The 18,453-nt window shown below is 46.8% G+C and overlaps 1 protein-coding gene across 3 annotated transcripts in view; it reads right to left on the reverse strand.

Moving 5' to 3' along the window:
• Window positions 1–18,403, reverse strand: part of Rabl6 (RAB, member RAS oncogene family like 6) — a 25,360-nt gene extending 6,957 nt beyond the window's left edge. The window contains exons 1-7 of one of the 3 annotated variants that reach the window (XM_028772900.1): window positions 18,035–18,403; window positions 12,042–12,176; window positions 10,979–11,026; window positions 7,434–7,486; window positions 5,874–5,965; window positions 2,556–2,696; window positions 2,098–2,203 (exon numbers count right to left, since the gene is read on the reverse strand). In XM_028772900.1, the coding sequence (XP_028628733.1) occupies window positions 2,098–2,203; window positions 2,556–2,696; window positions 5,874–5,965; window positions 7,434–7,486; window positions 10,979–11,026; window positions 12,042–12,176; window positions 18,035–18,164 (705 nt within the window). In that variant the 5' untranslated portion in view covers window positions 18,165–18,403. Of the gene's footprint in view, window positions 1–2,097; window positions 2,204–2,555; window positions 2,697–5,873; window positions 5,966–7,417; window positions 7,487–10,978; window positions 11,027–12,041; window positions 12,177–18,034 lie in introns of those variants that run through there. The other 2 variants (XM_028772901.1, XM_028772902.1) reach the window with 2 other exon arrangements.
• Window positions 18,404–18,453: the final 50 nt, after the last annotated feature.

Raw genomic sequence — 18,453 nt, forward strand, 5'->3', positions numbered from 1 at the left:
TATGTCTGTGCACTATGTACATGTTGCTATGTCTGTGCACTATGTACCTGTCTGGTGCTCACAGAGCCAGATGGGCATTTCGGATCCCTTGACAACAGATAGCTGTGAGCCATCATGTGGGTGCTGTGTATTGAACTGCCATTCTCTACAAGAGCAGCCAACCCCTCCAACATGGAATGTTTCAATCCATGGTACTTCCAGGTACCCAGCACCCTGCCAGCACAGAGTGAAGATTCTCTGCAAGGAACCCTGGAGGAAAGCTATATTTATTGGTTTGGGTCTCAGCTCAGGCTTTTAGCACCAATGACTGTTTTGGCATCCCTTTGTGTTCCTTGGTCTCCCTTGGTCTAAGTCAGTGGTAAAGCTTTCATAGAATGGAGCAGTATGGGGAGTTTGGTTAACAGTTTCCTCCTAGATTGAAACATCCATGCTGCACGGCTCTTTAAACAAGAAGGCAGCCGGGCGGTGGTGGCGCACCCCTTTAATCCCAGCACTTGGGAGGCAGAGGCAGGCGGATTTCTGAGTTTGAGGCCAGCCTGGTCTACAGAGTGAGTTCCAGGACAGCCAGGGCTACACAGAGAAACCCTGTCTCAAAAAAACAAACAAACAAACAAACAAAAAACAAACAAACCAAAAAAAAAACACCAAAAACCCAAGAAAGCAAACAACTGAAAATAGCTTTAGGAAGTCCCTGAAAGGTAGCTAGATTCACTAGGCTCTCCTGCCCCAATAAGCAATAACAGGTGATTCTCAGAGGAGAAAGGTTGCAAAGAAGATCCAGACTAGAGCAGTTGCATGGGAAGGCTGTGCAGTGTGCTCCAGGTTGCCAGCTCTGTGAGCTGTCACCCATGCTGGGGTGGGCTTTGGTGATGTAGATGTCTTTGATTCATTTCTGCTCCTGTTAGGAACCCCTCATCCATATGCATGTAAGTAACCCCAATAAAATTCATTGGTTCACCAAGTTTGATGCTGATGGAATGTGGCTCAGGGATTGGTCCTCTGTTCTTATGCTTAGGATCCAGAACCTTGTTCCATCTTCCACATAGCCTGTTGCTCTCCTAGCTATGAGAAGCTACAGCACACCTCAAGACCAGAGACACTGACCAGAGCTTACGCAGGGCAGGACTCTGGGGAGAAATGGGACCAGAAGGAGCCTTTAGTTTATAGACTGATACTGGTTCCTTGGCTTAGACAAATGTAGAAACAAACTGCAGGCAATGGAGACTTGGTGGAGATATGGTCAGTTTTTTACTACCTCTGTAACATTTTCTGTTTTTGAGAATGGGAGCCCAGGCTCATCTTGAACCTGTGACATAGCAAAAGATGACCTTACACCTCTGGTCCTCTTGCTTCTATTTCCCAAGTACTGGAATTACAGGTGTGTACCACTATGAGCAACACTTTTAAGTTTTTGAGATGGGTCTCACTCTTACTGAATCTCACTATGTATCCTTAAGCCTGAAGTGATTTTCCTGACTCAGCCTTCTGAGTACTGCGACTACAGGTTTGTGCCTCCACATACAGTCTCTGCCACTTCTATACATCTAGAAGGTTCCAAGAGGAGCACTAATTGAAAAGCAGGGTAGGTACAGCTCTTCACCCTGTAGGCCACCCTACTTGTCTCCACTGCATCAGAAAGGCTAGATGTTTCCAGCAAGGATACAGGTTTTCTTTTCTTCATGAGATGGCCAGAGGGCCATGGTTCACAGAGTACAGCCACCCCAGCATTTGAATGTAGTCACAGAAGCTATATTTCCTGGAACCTGACTCTTGTTGAAAGACACCTCAGTGTGACTGAGACCTCCTCCATAGCTATCTGTTTATCTAGGAAAGGGAGTGTGAACTTAAGTCGGTACCCTACAGGGACAAGGGTTCTCTCTATAGGCTGTACTGACTTCTAAATGCCCTTAAAGAGCAGGATGTGTTACTCGACTCTTGGCTGCTGCTTTGAGTGCTATATGTGCCATCTCCAGTCCACTACATACATCTTGGAAGCCAGCTTCCAAGAAGGTACCCAAGGATGCTATCAGGCTTAGGAAGAAGCGCAGCTCTTGTGCAGAGTCATGAAAGTGATGGCTACCCATTTGTTTGCCTTACCTGTAGCTGCAAAAATGGGATGTTGAAGAACTTATGCAGGTACTTCAGGCCAAAGCTGTTCTTCATGGAAGACTCAGCGTAGCGGAAATAGGAGGAACCTGGAGGTCTGTTTTAAAAAAAAAGATAAAGGAACTTGAGGGGCAGTGAAGCTCAACTCTAGGCCTAAGGCATCCTGCCTACCAAGCTTCCTTCTGGCAGCTAGTTCCCAAGGCCATTCTGCAGCATACTCCTCTGGGGGTCTGAAGAACCAGGCAAGAGCCAGGCAGGCCCCACAGTCCTGGCATATATGGTCTTCACGTCTTCTATAGCATTACCATCTCGTAGAGACCTGGAACTCCTCATCCTCTCTGGCCAGGTGTATCACCTTATCTCCAACACAGGATAACCCTGCCTGTGCTGCCCCAGTGTCTATGAGCTTCCCCCCCACCCCCCACCAGAGCAGAAGTGGTAGCACCCACCTGTCCAGGTGCTCAATGAAGTCACGCACATCGTCTGGGAGAATGACTCGATGCTCGCCCATGTCACGGTAGTTACCCAGCACACACACCGGCACATGGGTTGGCACTTTGGGAAGCTCCCGGAGAACATAATTGAAGGTCCTTTGAAAAGGGAGGGAGTGTTTTGCCTTAGCTGTGTGACTCTTAGAGAGCTGTGTGTGCTATCTTTTTGGTCTAACTCCCTAGAGCACTTGTCACCTCAGGCAGGGTTCATAGATGAACAAATGCTACAACCTTCAGCCTGCATCCCTGGCCACTGCCTCTCCCAGAGAGCACAGTTCCCCTGCACCTCAATTGAAGGTGCCCATTCTTTTAATTGGTCTGACACCTGTCTATGTCCCTATGAATCAATCGGCTTCAAGGGCTGATGGAGTGGCTGAGTGGGTAGAAGTGCTTGCTGCTGGGCTTGATGACCCGAGTTTGATCTTTGGAGCCACATGGTAGAGTGAAAGAACTGACTCTCATAGCCTGTCCTCTGGTCTCCATCACTCAACTCCCTAGCCTCCCCCTCCCTCTACTCCCCAAAATGAACTGCTTGGAGCCTCACCTGTTTGTAGCATTACTCTGAACTGAGCATGTCCTGAGGTAACCTGTCCCTGAGTTCTGCTACACACTGAGGCTGGGGTTGCAGCTCCTTCACTTCTCCTGGCTTGTTGTCTCTTGTCTCCTGGTTACCAACACTGAAGTATCCTTAGTCATGTGTTTGTCTTTTGGACATTCCTTATTCTGTAGTGTAGACTACAAAGTAGTAGTAGTCTACAAAGTCTACAGGTCTCTCCAAGACTGACTTAATCTGCAGGTGTCCTTTAGTTCTACTTTACAAGTCACCCCAATGTCTCCAAATGGCTTGTAAAGCCCCAACCAGGACTGGGGATCTAGTTCAGTGGTTGAGCACTTGCTTAGTGTATGCGAAGCGCCCTGCTCCCTCTCACCTCTCCCAAAAGCCATGAATGGCAGGACACACCAATGGTCACAGTACTCAGAAAACTTAAGGTAAGAGGATTATGAGTTTGTGGTCAGTTCAGGCTGTATAGTCGGTTCCAGGTTAGCCTAAGCTACACAGAGACCTAGTTTCTATAAAACCCACTAACACCTCCCACAAGCAGTGAAATGAGTATGACCCAGCTTCCCTGCTAAGTAATTAAGATTGCAACATGTTTTTAACTACGGCAGCTTCTCTTGTCTTTGGTGTGTCCACTTGAAGCATCTCCTGCACCTTTTATCCTACAAGACACCTCAAGTGTGCTTGCTGGCCTTAAGTGGCAACTGTGTGAACCTGGCTGTTGCCATCCTTTACGATCAGTGTCTGCTGACTCCCCAGGACTAGCTGAATCAAACATGTTGGTGACTAGGGATCTCAGACACTAAGAAATAGCTGTGGTCCTTGTGGTCTGAAAAATGTACTTTGTGACAAGGGCCTATGACGCCTCATGGCTCCCAATATGCATCTGTGCATCCTTCTTGAGCTGGCTTATCCTCCCACCCACTCTGTAGCCCAGAACTCATGTCTAGATACTAAGCCAAGCTTTTGACTCCTCGTTGTTCTTAAGGGTACTACCTACCCCTCTATGATACTCCCTGATAGCTATAGGGTCTTGTGAAGTTAGACTGCAAAGATCATAACATACTTCAGTGGAGTAGAGAGGCCTTCAGTGTCCAAACATAATGTCGCATGAGGGGAAGGCATGTCCCAAATAATAGACCAACAGGCACTGTACATGTACAAAAGAGCGCTGCAAGCTACTCTGTGCACGAGAAGTGTAGGTTTGTATGTGGGTGTCTGTGACACGTGTACTGCTGAACTGGAGCTTATGATCTAGTCTGCCTCCCACAGTCCCCATAGGTTTCTTGCATGTGACAGTTGCCAGCCTGTTAGGGAAGCACATAGGTCTCCGAAGGTTGGGAAGGTTGGAGCTGGGCCTGTGAATACCGTGCAGAGACTATAGAAAGTATGTTATGTAGATGGTAGCTACCAAGGATCTATGAGTTCAGGATCCTCAAACCAGAGTCAGTGTGACATGCACAGTGCAAACTTTACTCCAAGGCTTAGCACTTGTACATGTTGGAGGCTGGTGTAACCAACTGTGTGACTATTCTTAAATAGCATAAATGTGAAACCTAGGAAGATATACATGTATGTCCCACTGTACATGTGTGATGCACAAAAATCTAGCTGGCCTGCTCAGCTGTCTGTAGTAATAGTCTTACATGGTGCAACAGAACGCTTTTTATCTTGTCTTTCCAGTCTGAACAGAGATTACACATGTAACACTGATGGAACTGTAAAAGCAGAGAAAAGGCAAGGGGAATCCAGTGCTGCATTTACGTGGGCTGCTACCAGGGCTTCTTTCCTTCTTGTAATGGAGTGGATGTTCTTTAAGGCAGAGTCTTACTACGTAGCCCTGGCTGGCCTAGAACTCTCTATGTAGACCCGATTGGCTTTGGACTCGCAGAGACCCACCTATCTCTGTCTCCCATGTTCTGGGGTTATATATAGGTGTGTACCATGTTTGGCTATAACAGTGTTCTTCTTCTTCTTCTTTTTTTTTTTTTTTTTTTTTTGGTTTTTCAAGACAGGGTTTCTCTGTGTAGCCCTGGCTGTCCTGGAACTCACTCTGTAGACCAGGCTGGCCTTAAACTCAGAAATCCGCCTGCCTCTGCCTCTCAAGTGCTGGGATTAAAGGCGTGTGCCACCACTGCCCAGCCTATTACAGTGTTCTTAAGAGACTGTTTTTCAGTGTACACAGAAAAAGCAAGCTCCTGGGGCCCTTGGGTTATCCTGCTGTTGGTTAGAGAGGGTTCCCAGTCTTACAGTGGTATGTAACACAGTCTCCTGAGCACATTTCTCATGATGTTCCCCTCGGTGGAGTATGGTGGGTCTCAGGAGGCTTGCACCTGCTCACTGCATTCTTTGTCCTTTGTTGTCACAAATCTTAGCTGTGTCTTCTTGGTGAGTTACTGAGAGTGTGTGTATGTGTGTATGTCTGCTTTTGGGAGCCCCCCCCCATACAACAGGCCACTTGATTCTGGCAAATTTTATACAGTGTTTTCAGGACAGCAAGGTTGTAGAAGATGACACTGAGAACCTACCACTGTTGGCTATAAGCCTGAGCCAGCTCCTGCCTAAACTCTGCCTATCTTGTGGTATCAGTGCCTCAGTCTCCTAGGTCATCAGGGGTTTCTGCTCACATCTGGCATAGCAGGAAGCTCCACACCAAGAGGAATAGCACAGTACTACATGAAGGCATGCAGCCACTGCCAGCTACCAGAGTCTCTTACCATTGCTTAGTGATGTCAAACATCATGACCACTCCATTACAGTTCTTGTACACGTCCAGGAATTCAGCATCCAGGGCCATTTCAGACTCTGCCTAGAAACAGAAGGAAGAAAGGCTAAGACTGTGTCTCTGGCCAATCTCATACTTGTGGATCTTCAAACACCTGAAAAATGCAGAGTGGGGCTTTTCTAATCTAAAAGTCATTTCATTTTGGGGAAAAAAAAAAAACCCACAAGGAAACACTTGTGGGTGCACACAAGGGTAGCTGTAGGAGCTGGAGCAGCAAGTTCCATTTCCACAGGGGAGGCCTGCCTTAGGACTCCAGAAGCAAGGGCTGGAGCTGCCAGCTGCCCTTTGAGATTTCTAACGGAAGATCAAACATAGCACATGGTACTGAAAACCTGCTCAAACCCCAGGCTATAGGTGGGGTGAGTGGGCTCACAGCTGTTCTTCAGCCAAACTGCATTTAATATTATGTTTCTGTCTGTCCATAAATCCTACTCTCATCCTTAATAAAAAAAAAAAAAAAGTATCTTTTCTTTTTGGTTGCTCAAGGTGTTGAAAATAAATGATCATTTACTGCATAGCTCTAAACTAGACTCAGGGAACATGGTAGAATACAGAGCAGAAAAGGTCTAAGGTTAGTGTGTTGGCCTGCATCTGTCAACAGTCAATCATGGGCTAGGGAGGCTAGGTCTCCTGGGGTCCTACCCCTGTACCCAGCAGTGAGCATAACAAATGCCAATGGATAATCCCAAACATGTGGTCAGAAAAAAGGTCCTAGTTGAAAATCACTGGGTCCCTGCCCCCGAGACACACACGCACACACGCATGCACGCACACATACACACAGGACAGGACTTGTAGGAAGAAGGAACAGATGACAGGGTAGGAGGGAGACAGAGAAGAGGTAAAGAGTAAAGAGAATATATCATATATGTGTATGAAACTGTCAATAAAGTTACATAAAAATAAAGCAAATATAAGTTATGTAAATGGTAAAACAAAACCCAACCCATCAAGATGAGTTCCCAAACACATAGCACATGGGACAGTGCCAGAAAGGGGCTACATATTACTTAAACTTCCTGCCTTGAAGAAGGAGAAGACAGGGAAGGGCTCTCTAAAACAACTGGGAGGAAGGACCACACAAACGTGTCCACTGTGTCAGTTTCCAGGGAGCAAGCAGAGATCACCTGGTCCACCTGTGGTGCTACAGCCACATCTCCAAAATATGCCAGCACTTTAATGAACGAAGCCACTGGGACAGACATGTAAACTGGTTCCTACCAGGCCATCCACACAATAGTTCACTGTGATGTCTGTGGAGTAAGGAAGAGCAGGGACCACACACTTTGGGGAGGTCCTCTAAGTAGGCAGTAACGTTAAAACTTAACCCAGGCAGCACAGAATCTCAAAAGTACGACAGGACAGTCAGTGACTACTGTATCTATGGCATAATGGGATTGTCCAGGATCTCAGGATGGGCAGGAAGCCCAGCGAATGACCACAGGCACCTTGCTCAAGACACTGGCACAGACCCACCTGACATGTGGCTCACCTCCTGGGGGTCATTCTCCGTCTTCAAGCCATCACCTCGTTTTTTACATTTTCCTTATTAAAAGACAAACAAAAAATTAGGAGTGAAATTGTTGTGCCCAGGATTTGTATAAGTGGGGAGTATCTTTCCTTAGACCCCTCCTATCTGTCATAATGCCTTAATGCCATGAGGGACTGCACACCACTCAGCCTCTGAATCTAAAAGAACCTCCTGGTAGGTAGGTCCAGACATGTCACTCATCTTTGAGAGGTATAGAACGGTGTGAGCTGGCTGGAGTCGACAGAGCTGGATAGGAGTGCCGTGCTCAGCATCTGATTAGACAGCCCAGGAAGGAAGATTCCCTATCCAGGTCTGCCTTAAGGAAGTCCTTCATGACAGCCTGGCTCTCATGGAACCATAAGAGACAGCATGAGATAAAGGGTTTCTACGGTCAAAGCTCAGAGAGACCAGATCTGCGTTCCTTAAACAGTTCTCCTGTATCACTAAGATACTGGCACACTAGGAGATGTGTCAGTCCAGCCTGACACTGCGTGTCATAGTTATTAAAGTGGGTTTTTTTTTCATTTTTTTAAAAAAAGAATTATTTATATATACAAGTACACTGTAGCTGTCTTCAGACACGCCACAAGAGGGCATCGGATCCCATTACAGATGGTTGTGAGCTACCATGTGGTTGTTGGGAACTGAACTCAGGACCTCTGGAAGAGCAGTCAGTGCTCTTAACCACTGAGCCATTTCTTCCACCCTATTAAAGTATTTTTATCTGGCAGGCAGCCACAGGTCCTGTCTGGAGTCTGATACGAGCTCTAGGGATAACAAGATGACATCACTGTCCCGCCTCCTTTTCATCTAAATGTCCAACTGAGCTCCTTACAACCTTGAGAATTCCACAGCACACACGTATCTCCTGAGAACAAGCTCAGCACCTCCACAGCACTCTTGAAGTCCAATCTGAGCACCCACCACACTCAGGTCAGCCTGGGGAGTCAGCTTCTCTACTCAGTGCAGTGAAGGACTCAGCCTGACCCTCATGGGCTGAATGGCAAGTGGGACATCAGGGTGTGTGAGCCTCTAGCCCACCAGCATCCTCCTGTAAGTTGCTGTAAAGTATTTGTGGAAACTACTCATGGGGCAGAAGAGAAGTGTTGGACAAGAGCTGGGAGGTCAGGGGAAGAAAAAACTTGTCAGGCTACTTTCTCTCAACTTTCCCTTCTAAGGCTTCTGAACAAGTACTAGAGAATACTGCCCCCACAAAGCTTGAGTTTACTGAGCTCAATGACCTGGCCAGTTCTCTGGAGAACTTACCAATGCCCTTGAGCTCTTAGTTGCTTTAACTTCTCTCACATCTAAAGGTCTTTTGTTTGCTGTGGATACTACTCAGACATTGGATCATGGGGATGGGGGAGGGAGGAGAGGCAGAAGGTCCTTTTTTCCCAACTCTCTAAGGTAAAGAGGCAACAGCAGCCATGACTATGCAGGCACTCCCTGGGTTAGGACTTCTGTGCTGGGATCCAGCCTGACTGCATCTGAGCAAGGATCTAAGCAGAGGTCTGAGAATGGGGTGGCAGAGGGCATGTGAGCCTACCACAGCAGGAAGCAAAGTCCTCCATGGCTCCCAGGCAGTGGAGGTGCCACCTCTGCTACATGGGTTCCTGGGCCAGCTGAGGGTGTAAAATGCTACTCTGAAGGGCCCTGAGCGAGAGACTGGGGCTACTACATTACTGTCCTATCTGATATTCAGCCCCAAGTTGTGACCCCACTCTTTAAAACCCTGTCTATAGGACAGTGCATTCCATTGCAGCAGATTGCATACGTGGAGACCAGAGCTGAGGCAAGAGCTTAGGAAGGCACTGCGGGTCCAAAGGGGTGGTCCCTCTGTTGGGCAGCAGCTCCACAGCCTGACTTGATGGGATGATGGCTTGTGGAGAACAGCTGGCCTAAGTCACTTGATGACTTCATGAGGATATGACTATTGCCCTCAGTGTATACAGTGATGGACTTCAGGTAGGTCATCTATCAACGCTCCAAAGACACATCCACAAGCATTCAGAGGTATACAGACACACCAAGATCAGAGAGACTCAATGGATAGGGTCCAATTAGGTTGTATTACTGCTGGAATCAGAGAAGAAAGTGACTTAAACTGTTGTTCAACACTTGGCCCCAAACAATACTCAAAAGGAACTTGGCTGAGGAGGGAGGAGAAAGCACACCCTGTGCCATAAACTAGAGCCCTAAAGATACATCTTCCGGCAAAGCCATGAACCTGGAGGACACATAGCACACAACCATGCAGATGAGGCTAGTGGTCAGGTCAGAGGTGGGGCCTATGAAGTCAGGGGTTGTAAGAGGTCAGAGGTCATGTTTATTATGCTAGTGGCTAAATAGGTGATGCTGTACCTGTCTGGTCAGAGGCCTGCATGCACACATACAATGCCAGCACCAGGGAGGACTATGAGCTCTTACCCCCGAGATCAAAGAGGAACTTAAGACCTAACATAAGAATGAGGGCACTGAGGGCACGCTGAGGAGTTCTATTGTTGCCCTCTGCAGGTTTAGACAAGGACAGGTCTCTGTGTGGCTGGGTCTATCTAGGTACCTTGACTTGGTGACCCATTCTATAAGAAATGATATATATAGGTTGCTGACCTCCATCACATGGATGGTAGAGATGGGTTGAAGTAACAACATGCAACTTCAGCTTGCATCTCTACATCCAATTAAAACTGCTTCTTGATGTTCTGGGCCCCAAGGTGCTACCCCAAGGTGCTCTCACTCCACTTGACTTGCCTCTGCCTTCCACACTCATGGTATAGCCCTGCACATTTCTCCTGTGCTGTGCACTGCACTTACACTGTCTATCTCAATAATTAGGGCTGCCTCCAGTGTCAGAGGGCCAAACAGGTAGCTGTAAACTGGACCCAAGTCAGACAAGAGCCTTGAGGGCATCTGCCTGTGAAAACAAGTTCTCAGTAAAGAGACCACTGATCACTGTCCAGCAACATGGCATTAAGCCATCACCTAGTAAAAGAACATCTGTCTCTCTCAGAGCAGGGCTGCCAGGCCACTAAGACTCTAGGGGCCAGTGTGACTATGGGCCCAAGGCTGACATCAGGGAAAACACATAAGAGGGTTTTGGGAAAAGCTCTGTAAGGGTCATCCCTCCCCAAATGTTCAAAAGAGCAAAGTATTTGTGACAGGTCCACTGCTGAACATTGGCTCTGCCTATCAGACATGGGATGGAAGTGACTCAGAACCTAGACCAGGTAGGGAAGGGATCAGATAGGGACTCTGATGTAACCCAGACGTTAATAGTTGGCAGCAAATCCAAATCTCCTATACTCTTGAGTTGATAAAGCTAGTGCTTGTGACATGTTTCTGAGCCACAAGTGACTCTGTGTGACAGAGCTAAGTAGGACATGGGCCTCAAGGGAGAATAACCAGACCCAAGGCAATTGATGGGCACAAGGACATGCAAATAAGGGATGTGTGGAAAGGGATGGGCCTTAGAGTCTATCATGCATTAAGGAGATAATGTACCTTACCTTTGTCAACTACATCCCAGACTTCAACTTTCACTACATCATCAGTGGCTGAAACAAGAAAAACTCCCAAATTAGTGCCTAGTATCAAAGCCCCTTCTAGGCTCGCAAATGGGGCCAGGGGCATTCTGGTATCACTAGCTCCCCGGGGCCTCTGCAATACATGTGGTAGGGTTTCCAGGGATGTTCCTCCAGGCCCTAGCATGAGCAATGCATCTATCAGCCCATACAACAACTCACACTCAGTAGCCTGTGGACCCCTAGGCCACTGCAGGTACCCTAGTGGATGCTCACTCCCTGGACAGATGAAAACAACACAACTGTCCAAGTCACCCCCCCCACCACCACCACCACCCCAGACTACTTCTTTATCCGTCTGACCAGTATTCAGTAAGAATACAGGTCAGTTTCAAAGGCCAGAGCTGTGATGGTCACCTGAGCAGGCCCAGGTTAGCTGGAGCCCTGACATCACAGCTCTCAACCTACCTGGCCCACAGCCTCCTAAGGCTTTCTCTGATACTAGACCTAAGTTGCATGAGAACGGAAACCATTTTCCAAGTTCCTGTTAGCTCTTCAACCCCTCCTTAGTAGCAACTCTCCATTCTGGGATGTCCTAAGAGATACTGGGGCTATAAGAATGATACAGACACCAGAGCACAGAAGGGGAAGACAAGAGTTAAAATATAGTCACTCTGATCTCCAGGGGTGAGCACTTGCCATGGTTCATAGCATGCATTCCTAGGAGGCAAAGCAGTCATGTATGCTGTTGATGTGTAAGGGCGGATCTGCTCCTAGAGGTGTCCAGGGAATTCTAGTCTTTGAAGGTATGTTCTTGCTTCCTTACTTGTAACCGTGAGTATCTTGGGCCTGAGGCACCACAGAGGAGAAACGTCACAGATTCAAAACCTTGGTGGGGTGATTCACATGCAACCTTAATTAGTGGGGCCTCCCACATGGGTAGTGTTTTTCACATTCAGAACCTTCTAGGAACCAAGAAGGCAGACTACTACTACTATACTGTACAGGAGAAAAAATGGTGTTGAACTATTACAGGCCTTGAACTCACTTTTGTAGTTCCAATGGATACTGGTGACCTGGATCTCCTGTGTAGGGATGTATTCTTCCACAAACTTCTTGCCCTGTAGCCGATGCCACAGAGCTGTCTTGCCCGTGTTCCTGTCACCCCGGATCACAATCTTCACTGGGGCAAGGATGAGCAAAGAAAAGAGAAAGGAAGATTAATCAGTCATCCTTTAAAGACTTTAAAGTATCAAAGACTAGATTCCATACCTTCAAAGACTAGAATTCCCCGGACACCTCTAGGAGCAGATCCACCCTTCTATCTCAAGGTGAATCCCTATTTTCTCAGGTGACTGGCATGCAGGGGGGAATGGGTGAGGATACTAGCAGCTCCCCAACAGGTCAATTCTGGCTTGGCAGATCTAGCAGTGGCCATAGATGGCCAAGAACAGAAGCCAGGACTGGTAGAGGCGGCAGCACCGGAGTACTTCATCTGGGCCTGGCTGCAGACTTGAGATGACAGTGCGCAGGGCCCAGGACTGGATCTAGGACGTGGCTTCCCGCTGGCATTTCTCACAGTCCTCATGTTTGTGGTGCGGTTCTGTATCCTACTTCACTCACTTCATGGTGCACCAGGCCGGAACTCAGCAGGTTCTCCTGGCTTTGGGCAGAGACAGGCATGTGCTCCAGGAATGGGGTAAACAGGCCTGAGACCTTATAGAGAGGCTCACCACTAGGTGTTTTGGAAAGGTAATAAATAGCAGTTTGGAGCTGACACAGTGTCAACAAAGCCAGGAGCAACAAGAGCAAAGCTGAGGACAGACGGATCCCTGTTGGGTAGGATGAGAATCATGAATGACTGAGGATGCCGAGATGGGCAGGGAAGGCATGGATGTTAGCCTGGTGCAGCACTATGGGACAAGCAGAGGCTGATAATGCCATCAAAAACATCCTTGAGACTTCCAGGAGCTGGTTAGAAATGGGTCTAAAGAAGATCTGGAAGCTTAAGAGGCCGGGGCAAGGGGAAGCTTGTGGGCTCCTTTACCCTCTTACTCCTTTCTCCTGCGTTGTCTGGCCTGCCTGCAGAGTTAAAGCTCTCCTCATTTCCAAACCCTTCTACTATACCAGAAGCCAATGACCACCTTGGTCTCATAGCTCAGCTGAACTCCTGGGATGTGCTTGGCCCCATCTTGCTGCTCTGGTTTGGATGAGAATGGCCTCCATACGTGCACATACTTGAGTAAGTGGTCAAACAGTTGGCTTATCTGACTGCTTAGGAAGATTAGGAGGTGTATCACTGGGATTGGGTTTCTCTGCCTGCTGCTTGTGGATAAAATGTAAGCTCTCAGAGCTATGCCGCCTGCTGCCACTGTAAGCTCCAATAAACTCTTTCAGGTCCCATTGAAAAGCAACAAACATTCTTAACCACTAAGTATCTCTACAGCTCTAGATAGAAATTCTTTTGTTTTGCTTTAAAGAAATCTTTTACTTTTATGCGTACATATATACGTACGTATGTATGTATGTATGTATGTATGTATGTATGTATGTACATACGTATGTTTATGTGCCCCAAGTGTGTGCAGGATCCTGAGGGCATCAGATCCCTGAGAGAACTGGAGTTATATAGACAGTTGTGAGCTGCCATATAGGTACTGGGAATGGAGCCTGGGTCCTCTGGAAAAACATTCAGTGCTCTTAACCTCTCAAGTATCTCTGAGCACCCCACCCCTTTAAGATAGCCTCTCTATGAGCCTTGGTTGGTATCTCTGAGCACCCCACCCCTTTAAGATAGCTCCTCTATGAGCCTTGGTTGGTCTGGAGTTAGCTACATAGACCTCTGACTCTTAGGTGCTAGGATTAAAGGCATGTGCTACCATACCAGGTTGTTTTTGTCTTTTAAATCAATATTTAAGATTTGTCTATTAGTCATCATACAATCATCTCAGATGTTCTGTTGAATGCCTCAACTGGTTCTTTTTATTTATTTATTTTTTTAAATGTTTTTCTTTTTTCTGTTTTTTTTTAAACTATTTATTTATTTATATAAGTACACTGTAGCTGTCTTCAGACACCCCACAAGAGGGCATCAGATATCATTGCAGATGGTTGTGAGCCACCATGTGGTTGCTGGGATTTGAACTCATGACCTCTGGAAGAGCAGTCAGTACTCTTAACGACTGAGCCATCTCACCAGCCCAACTGGCTCTTTTTAAAAATCTGCTCTTGTCTTTTCTTGCATTTCCTCCCTTCTACTTTCCCAGGATTCATTATTTTAGACTTTCAAATAATATTCTTACCTCAAGGGCTTACAAGTATATAGGTCTCTTGTGACCCATGTATTGTAAATATTTTCTTTTTTTTTTTTTTTTTTGGTTTTTCGAGACAGGGTTTCTCTGTGTAGCCCTGGCTGTCCTGGAACTCACTCTGTAGACCAGGCTGGCCTCGAACTCAGAAATCCGCCTGCCTCTGCCCCCCAAGTGCTGGGATTAAAGGCGTGCACCACCACTGCCCAGCAATATTTTCTTTTTTTATTGTTTTTCTAGATAAGGCTTCTCTGTGTAGCTCTGGCTGTTCTGTAACTTGCTCGGTAGACCATGCTGGCCTCAGAGATCTGCCTGCCTCTGCCTCCTAAGTGCCGGGATCAAAGGTATATGACACCACTACCTGCAAAGAGTGCTTTCTAATTTTCAGGTAATTTTTTCACAGCATCAACTACTTGGAAACGGTTGTCATCTGGATATTTAATTTTCCCACCTCCAACCAAAGTCCATCCTGCCTCTGCTGCCTGAGTGCTAAACTTTTACTTTTTATACATTAATCATCCCATAGCAATGGAGAACTAATAAAGAACTGCTTTTAAGCTTCAAAAAGACCGCTGAATAGATGCCTGTAGTCTCCGCCACTCAGGACATTGATAAAAGATCGGTTGGGCATACAAGTTTAACAGTTTGAGTGGAATAGTAGGCACTATTTCAGAACAAAACCAAACCAGAATACAGAGTCTCCCCATTATCACTGTCACAGAATACAGAGTCTCATGATTATCACTCACTGGACACAGAGTGTGGTCCTTTTTATCATTCTCAGGGGTTTGCTGGGACTCTTGGTTTTTACAGCTGTACTTCAGTTGAGAGGGACAAAGGAAGTCATGTACAGGTAACCTGTTTCTGAATGGGTCTGTATTGTCCTTACCTCAAACCCATTTCTTCACCTCGAAGTGTATGTGCTGAACGACATTACTACAGCTACAGCGGACCAGGCTATATAGTACAGCAGTCTTCTTATGCTCAGACTTATCCAGTATCCTTTTCCATCTTTTTACTCCCACCCTTTGCTGTTATATTATAGATGTATCCCTCAAAAAGCCATATGGCCCAATTAGAGGGATTTTTTTTTTCTTTCAAATTTCTTGATTGCATTGTGTCTGCTAATAGAAATGGAATTATTCTTACCACTTCATTTAATAATTTTTAGGAGCTAGGGTATAGCTCAGCAGTAGTGCATTTCTTTAACAAGAACCTAGGTTCAATCTCCAATAAGAGGAGAGAAAAAACAAACAAGTGAGAGATCGACCATCGAGATGGCTCAACAGGTAAAGGTTCTTGCCACTAAGCCTAACAACCCTAGTTTAATGCCCAAGAGCCATATAGGAGGAGAGACCTAACAAGCTGTCCTCTGCCACACGTGTACCAAGGCATGCATGCCGTCTCAAGAAACAGATTTTTTAAAAATGGTATTTTTAAAGTTACTATTATAGTTTCCTCCCAGCCATCTTTTCCTGTAAGTTGGAAAAACTTTCCCACATTTTGCCTGGCATATAGTTGGAAGAGTTGTACTGTACATTTTAACAATCACACTTACTGTGATATAGAGTCAACACATTTCTGAATGTATGCCAGCTGCAGAGGTGTACCCCTTCAATTTTAGCACTTGGGAGGCAAAGGCATATGAGTTCAAGGCCAACCTACAAAGTGAGTCTACAAAGTGAGTTCCAGAATAGCCAGAGCTACATAGTGAGATCGTGTCTCAGATGCCTCCCCCTCCCCAATCTTAATGTCTTAACTCTGATCAGCTCCATTCTGGACTAGGGGTTGACTCCAACTATCTCAGTACCGTTTAAAAAAACCCAACCCTATAAAACATCATCACAGTGACAAACAGCCACTGCTGATTTAGGGCTTACTACATATGGATCCGTTCCTTTGTTTACCTTTGTTTTTTAAACCCCACTCCTGTCTTTTCAGCTTAAGCTCCATTTAGTTAAAGAACACCTTTCAGTGTTTACTTTTGCAAGATCCTCTGCCCAGCAAGCTGTCCACCACATGCTGACTGGAGCTGACTGGAGTGGGTCTTCAGCTCAGTGCTGCTCCTCAGTATAATCTCTTTTTTTTTTTAAACTTTTTTTTTAAGATTTATTTATTTATTATATGTAAGTACACTGTAGCTGTCTTCAGACATCCATATGAGGGCATCAGATATCATTACAGATGGTTGTGAGCCACCATGTGGTTGCTGGGATTTGAACTCATGACCTCTAGAAGAGCAGTCAGTGCTCTTAACCGCTGAGCCATCTCTCCAGCCCCCAGTATAATCTCTTTACCCTGGTTGCATGGTTTCCTCTTTCTGCTTCTGAAACTCAGAAAACTCCCAGTGATCTATGGTTGTTAGAATTCTGGTTTTCTTTGAGTTTGTTCTTTTTCCATTGCTTTTTTGAAACAGGGTTTCACTATGTAGCCCATGCTGTCCTGGAACTCACTAGGCATACCAAAAAGGATCCAGCTGTCCCTGCTTCCCAAGTGATAGGATTAAAGGCATGTACCACCTGCCCTGCCTCAGTTATTTATTACCCTGACATATAAAAAGAGATTGTCATTTCCACCTCCCCAGCCACCCAGACAGCATTCTGTGATAAACAATTCAAAATTTGGAAGCTCTTACAAGAATCCTGAATCTGTATTATATTGCAGGTTTGTTCCCTTAAGTAAGGCAACTTGGAAAATATGGAAGCTTTCAGCTCTTTTAGATCTCTCCCTCCTCTTTAGGAAGAGCAAGTTTAAAAAGTAAGAAGCTTCCAGTCCAGGCCTAATTTCTAGAATTAGGTTGCAAATAATACTATATAAAACTAAATAAAGAATCCAAATGTAGATTCCAAAGAACACAAACCACTAAAGATCTGACTCAATATTCTCTTCAATATTCAAGAGAAATACAAACTTTCAAGTTAACACGTATACACTGTTTGTTTCTAAATATGCACAAAATCCTCCTAGTAAGTTTCTTAATGTTTCATTCTCACCCAAATATCACTAACTCTGTAAGACACCGCTTAAAGTGAACCGTGTGTATGCGCCAGCGTGTGTAAGTGTGTGTGCTCGCTTCAAAAATCTAGCAGTATAGAAATAGTTGAGAAGTAAACAATATCAGGCCAAGAAACTGCCCGAGAATCTTTAGATTGTTCTACAAAAGAACCTGCAAATGGAAAAACTCTAAAAGAGGTCAAGAGAACGGTGTGCTTCTCACTGCACAACATACATAATTTATAGCGAAGGGCAGAGTGGACCTTTCTTCTTGTGGGGTCAGGGATGCAGAGTTAGAGGCTCTTGGGATTTTAAAAAACATATCCCTTACAAAACCAAAACAAAAAACAACAACAAAAAAACACGGCTCAAGGTTCACAGCCGACCGACTTTCAGGAGCCTCAAGTGAGAGCAGGCTCAGCGGACGGAAAGGAGGCAGGCGGCATGCATCCATCCACCAGTCATAGACCCACGCGCGCACCCTCGGGTTATGTAATGGTCTCTCTCCGCAGGGTACCCGCGCCAATCACGGTCCTCCAACGCTGCCCCTAGTGTCGCTGCACAGCTCTTCTCTGGAGGTCTCCTGTCAGGTGATGGCCCTCAAGGAACGACCACTACTCCGAACCCAGGGACCCTGTCTACCCCTTCCCTCTGGTTCTCCCAGTCCCTTGTAGGCTGGGTGGACACCCCGGGCCCCGCAAGCCGCCCCGGCCTGCCCGACGGCGCGGCCCGCACTCACTGTTGTATTGAACCCCCTTAGCGAAGCGCCTCTGCAGTGCCTGGTTCATGGACTGCAGCCCGGCGGGAATGTTCTTGTCCCGGCCCGGGGCCTGCTCCGACCCCACCAGCTTCTTCAACGCGGAGAACATGTTCCCGCTGGACCTGCGAGCCGGGCTATCCTGCGAGCTCAGCGGCAGCAGCAGTGCAGCGCGCCTCGCACCATATCTGGCCGACCCAGGCTTCCCCCAAGGCCGGAGCAGGCGCGGCCAGAAGCCGGGGCCCGACGGCAGGCGCGGCCTCGAGCGAGGTTCTGGGATCTCAGCCTCTGTGGCTCCGCTCCGGCTTCCACGGCCCTCGGCGAAGCAGCGAGGAACCAGTCAGGGCCGCCATCTTAGCGCCGGCGCGGCTACGGGACGCCAAAAGGGACACGTAGACGCC

Source organism: Grammomys surdaster, unplaced genomic scaffold (assembly GCF_004785775.1).
Source record: "Grammomys surdaster isolate TR1022 unplaced genomic scaffold, NIH_TR_1.0 219, whole genome shotgun sequence".
Classification (NCBI taxonomy): domain Eukaryota; kingdom Metazoa; phylum Chordata; class Mammalia; order Rodentia; family Muridae; genus Grammomys; species Grammomys surdaster.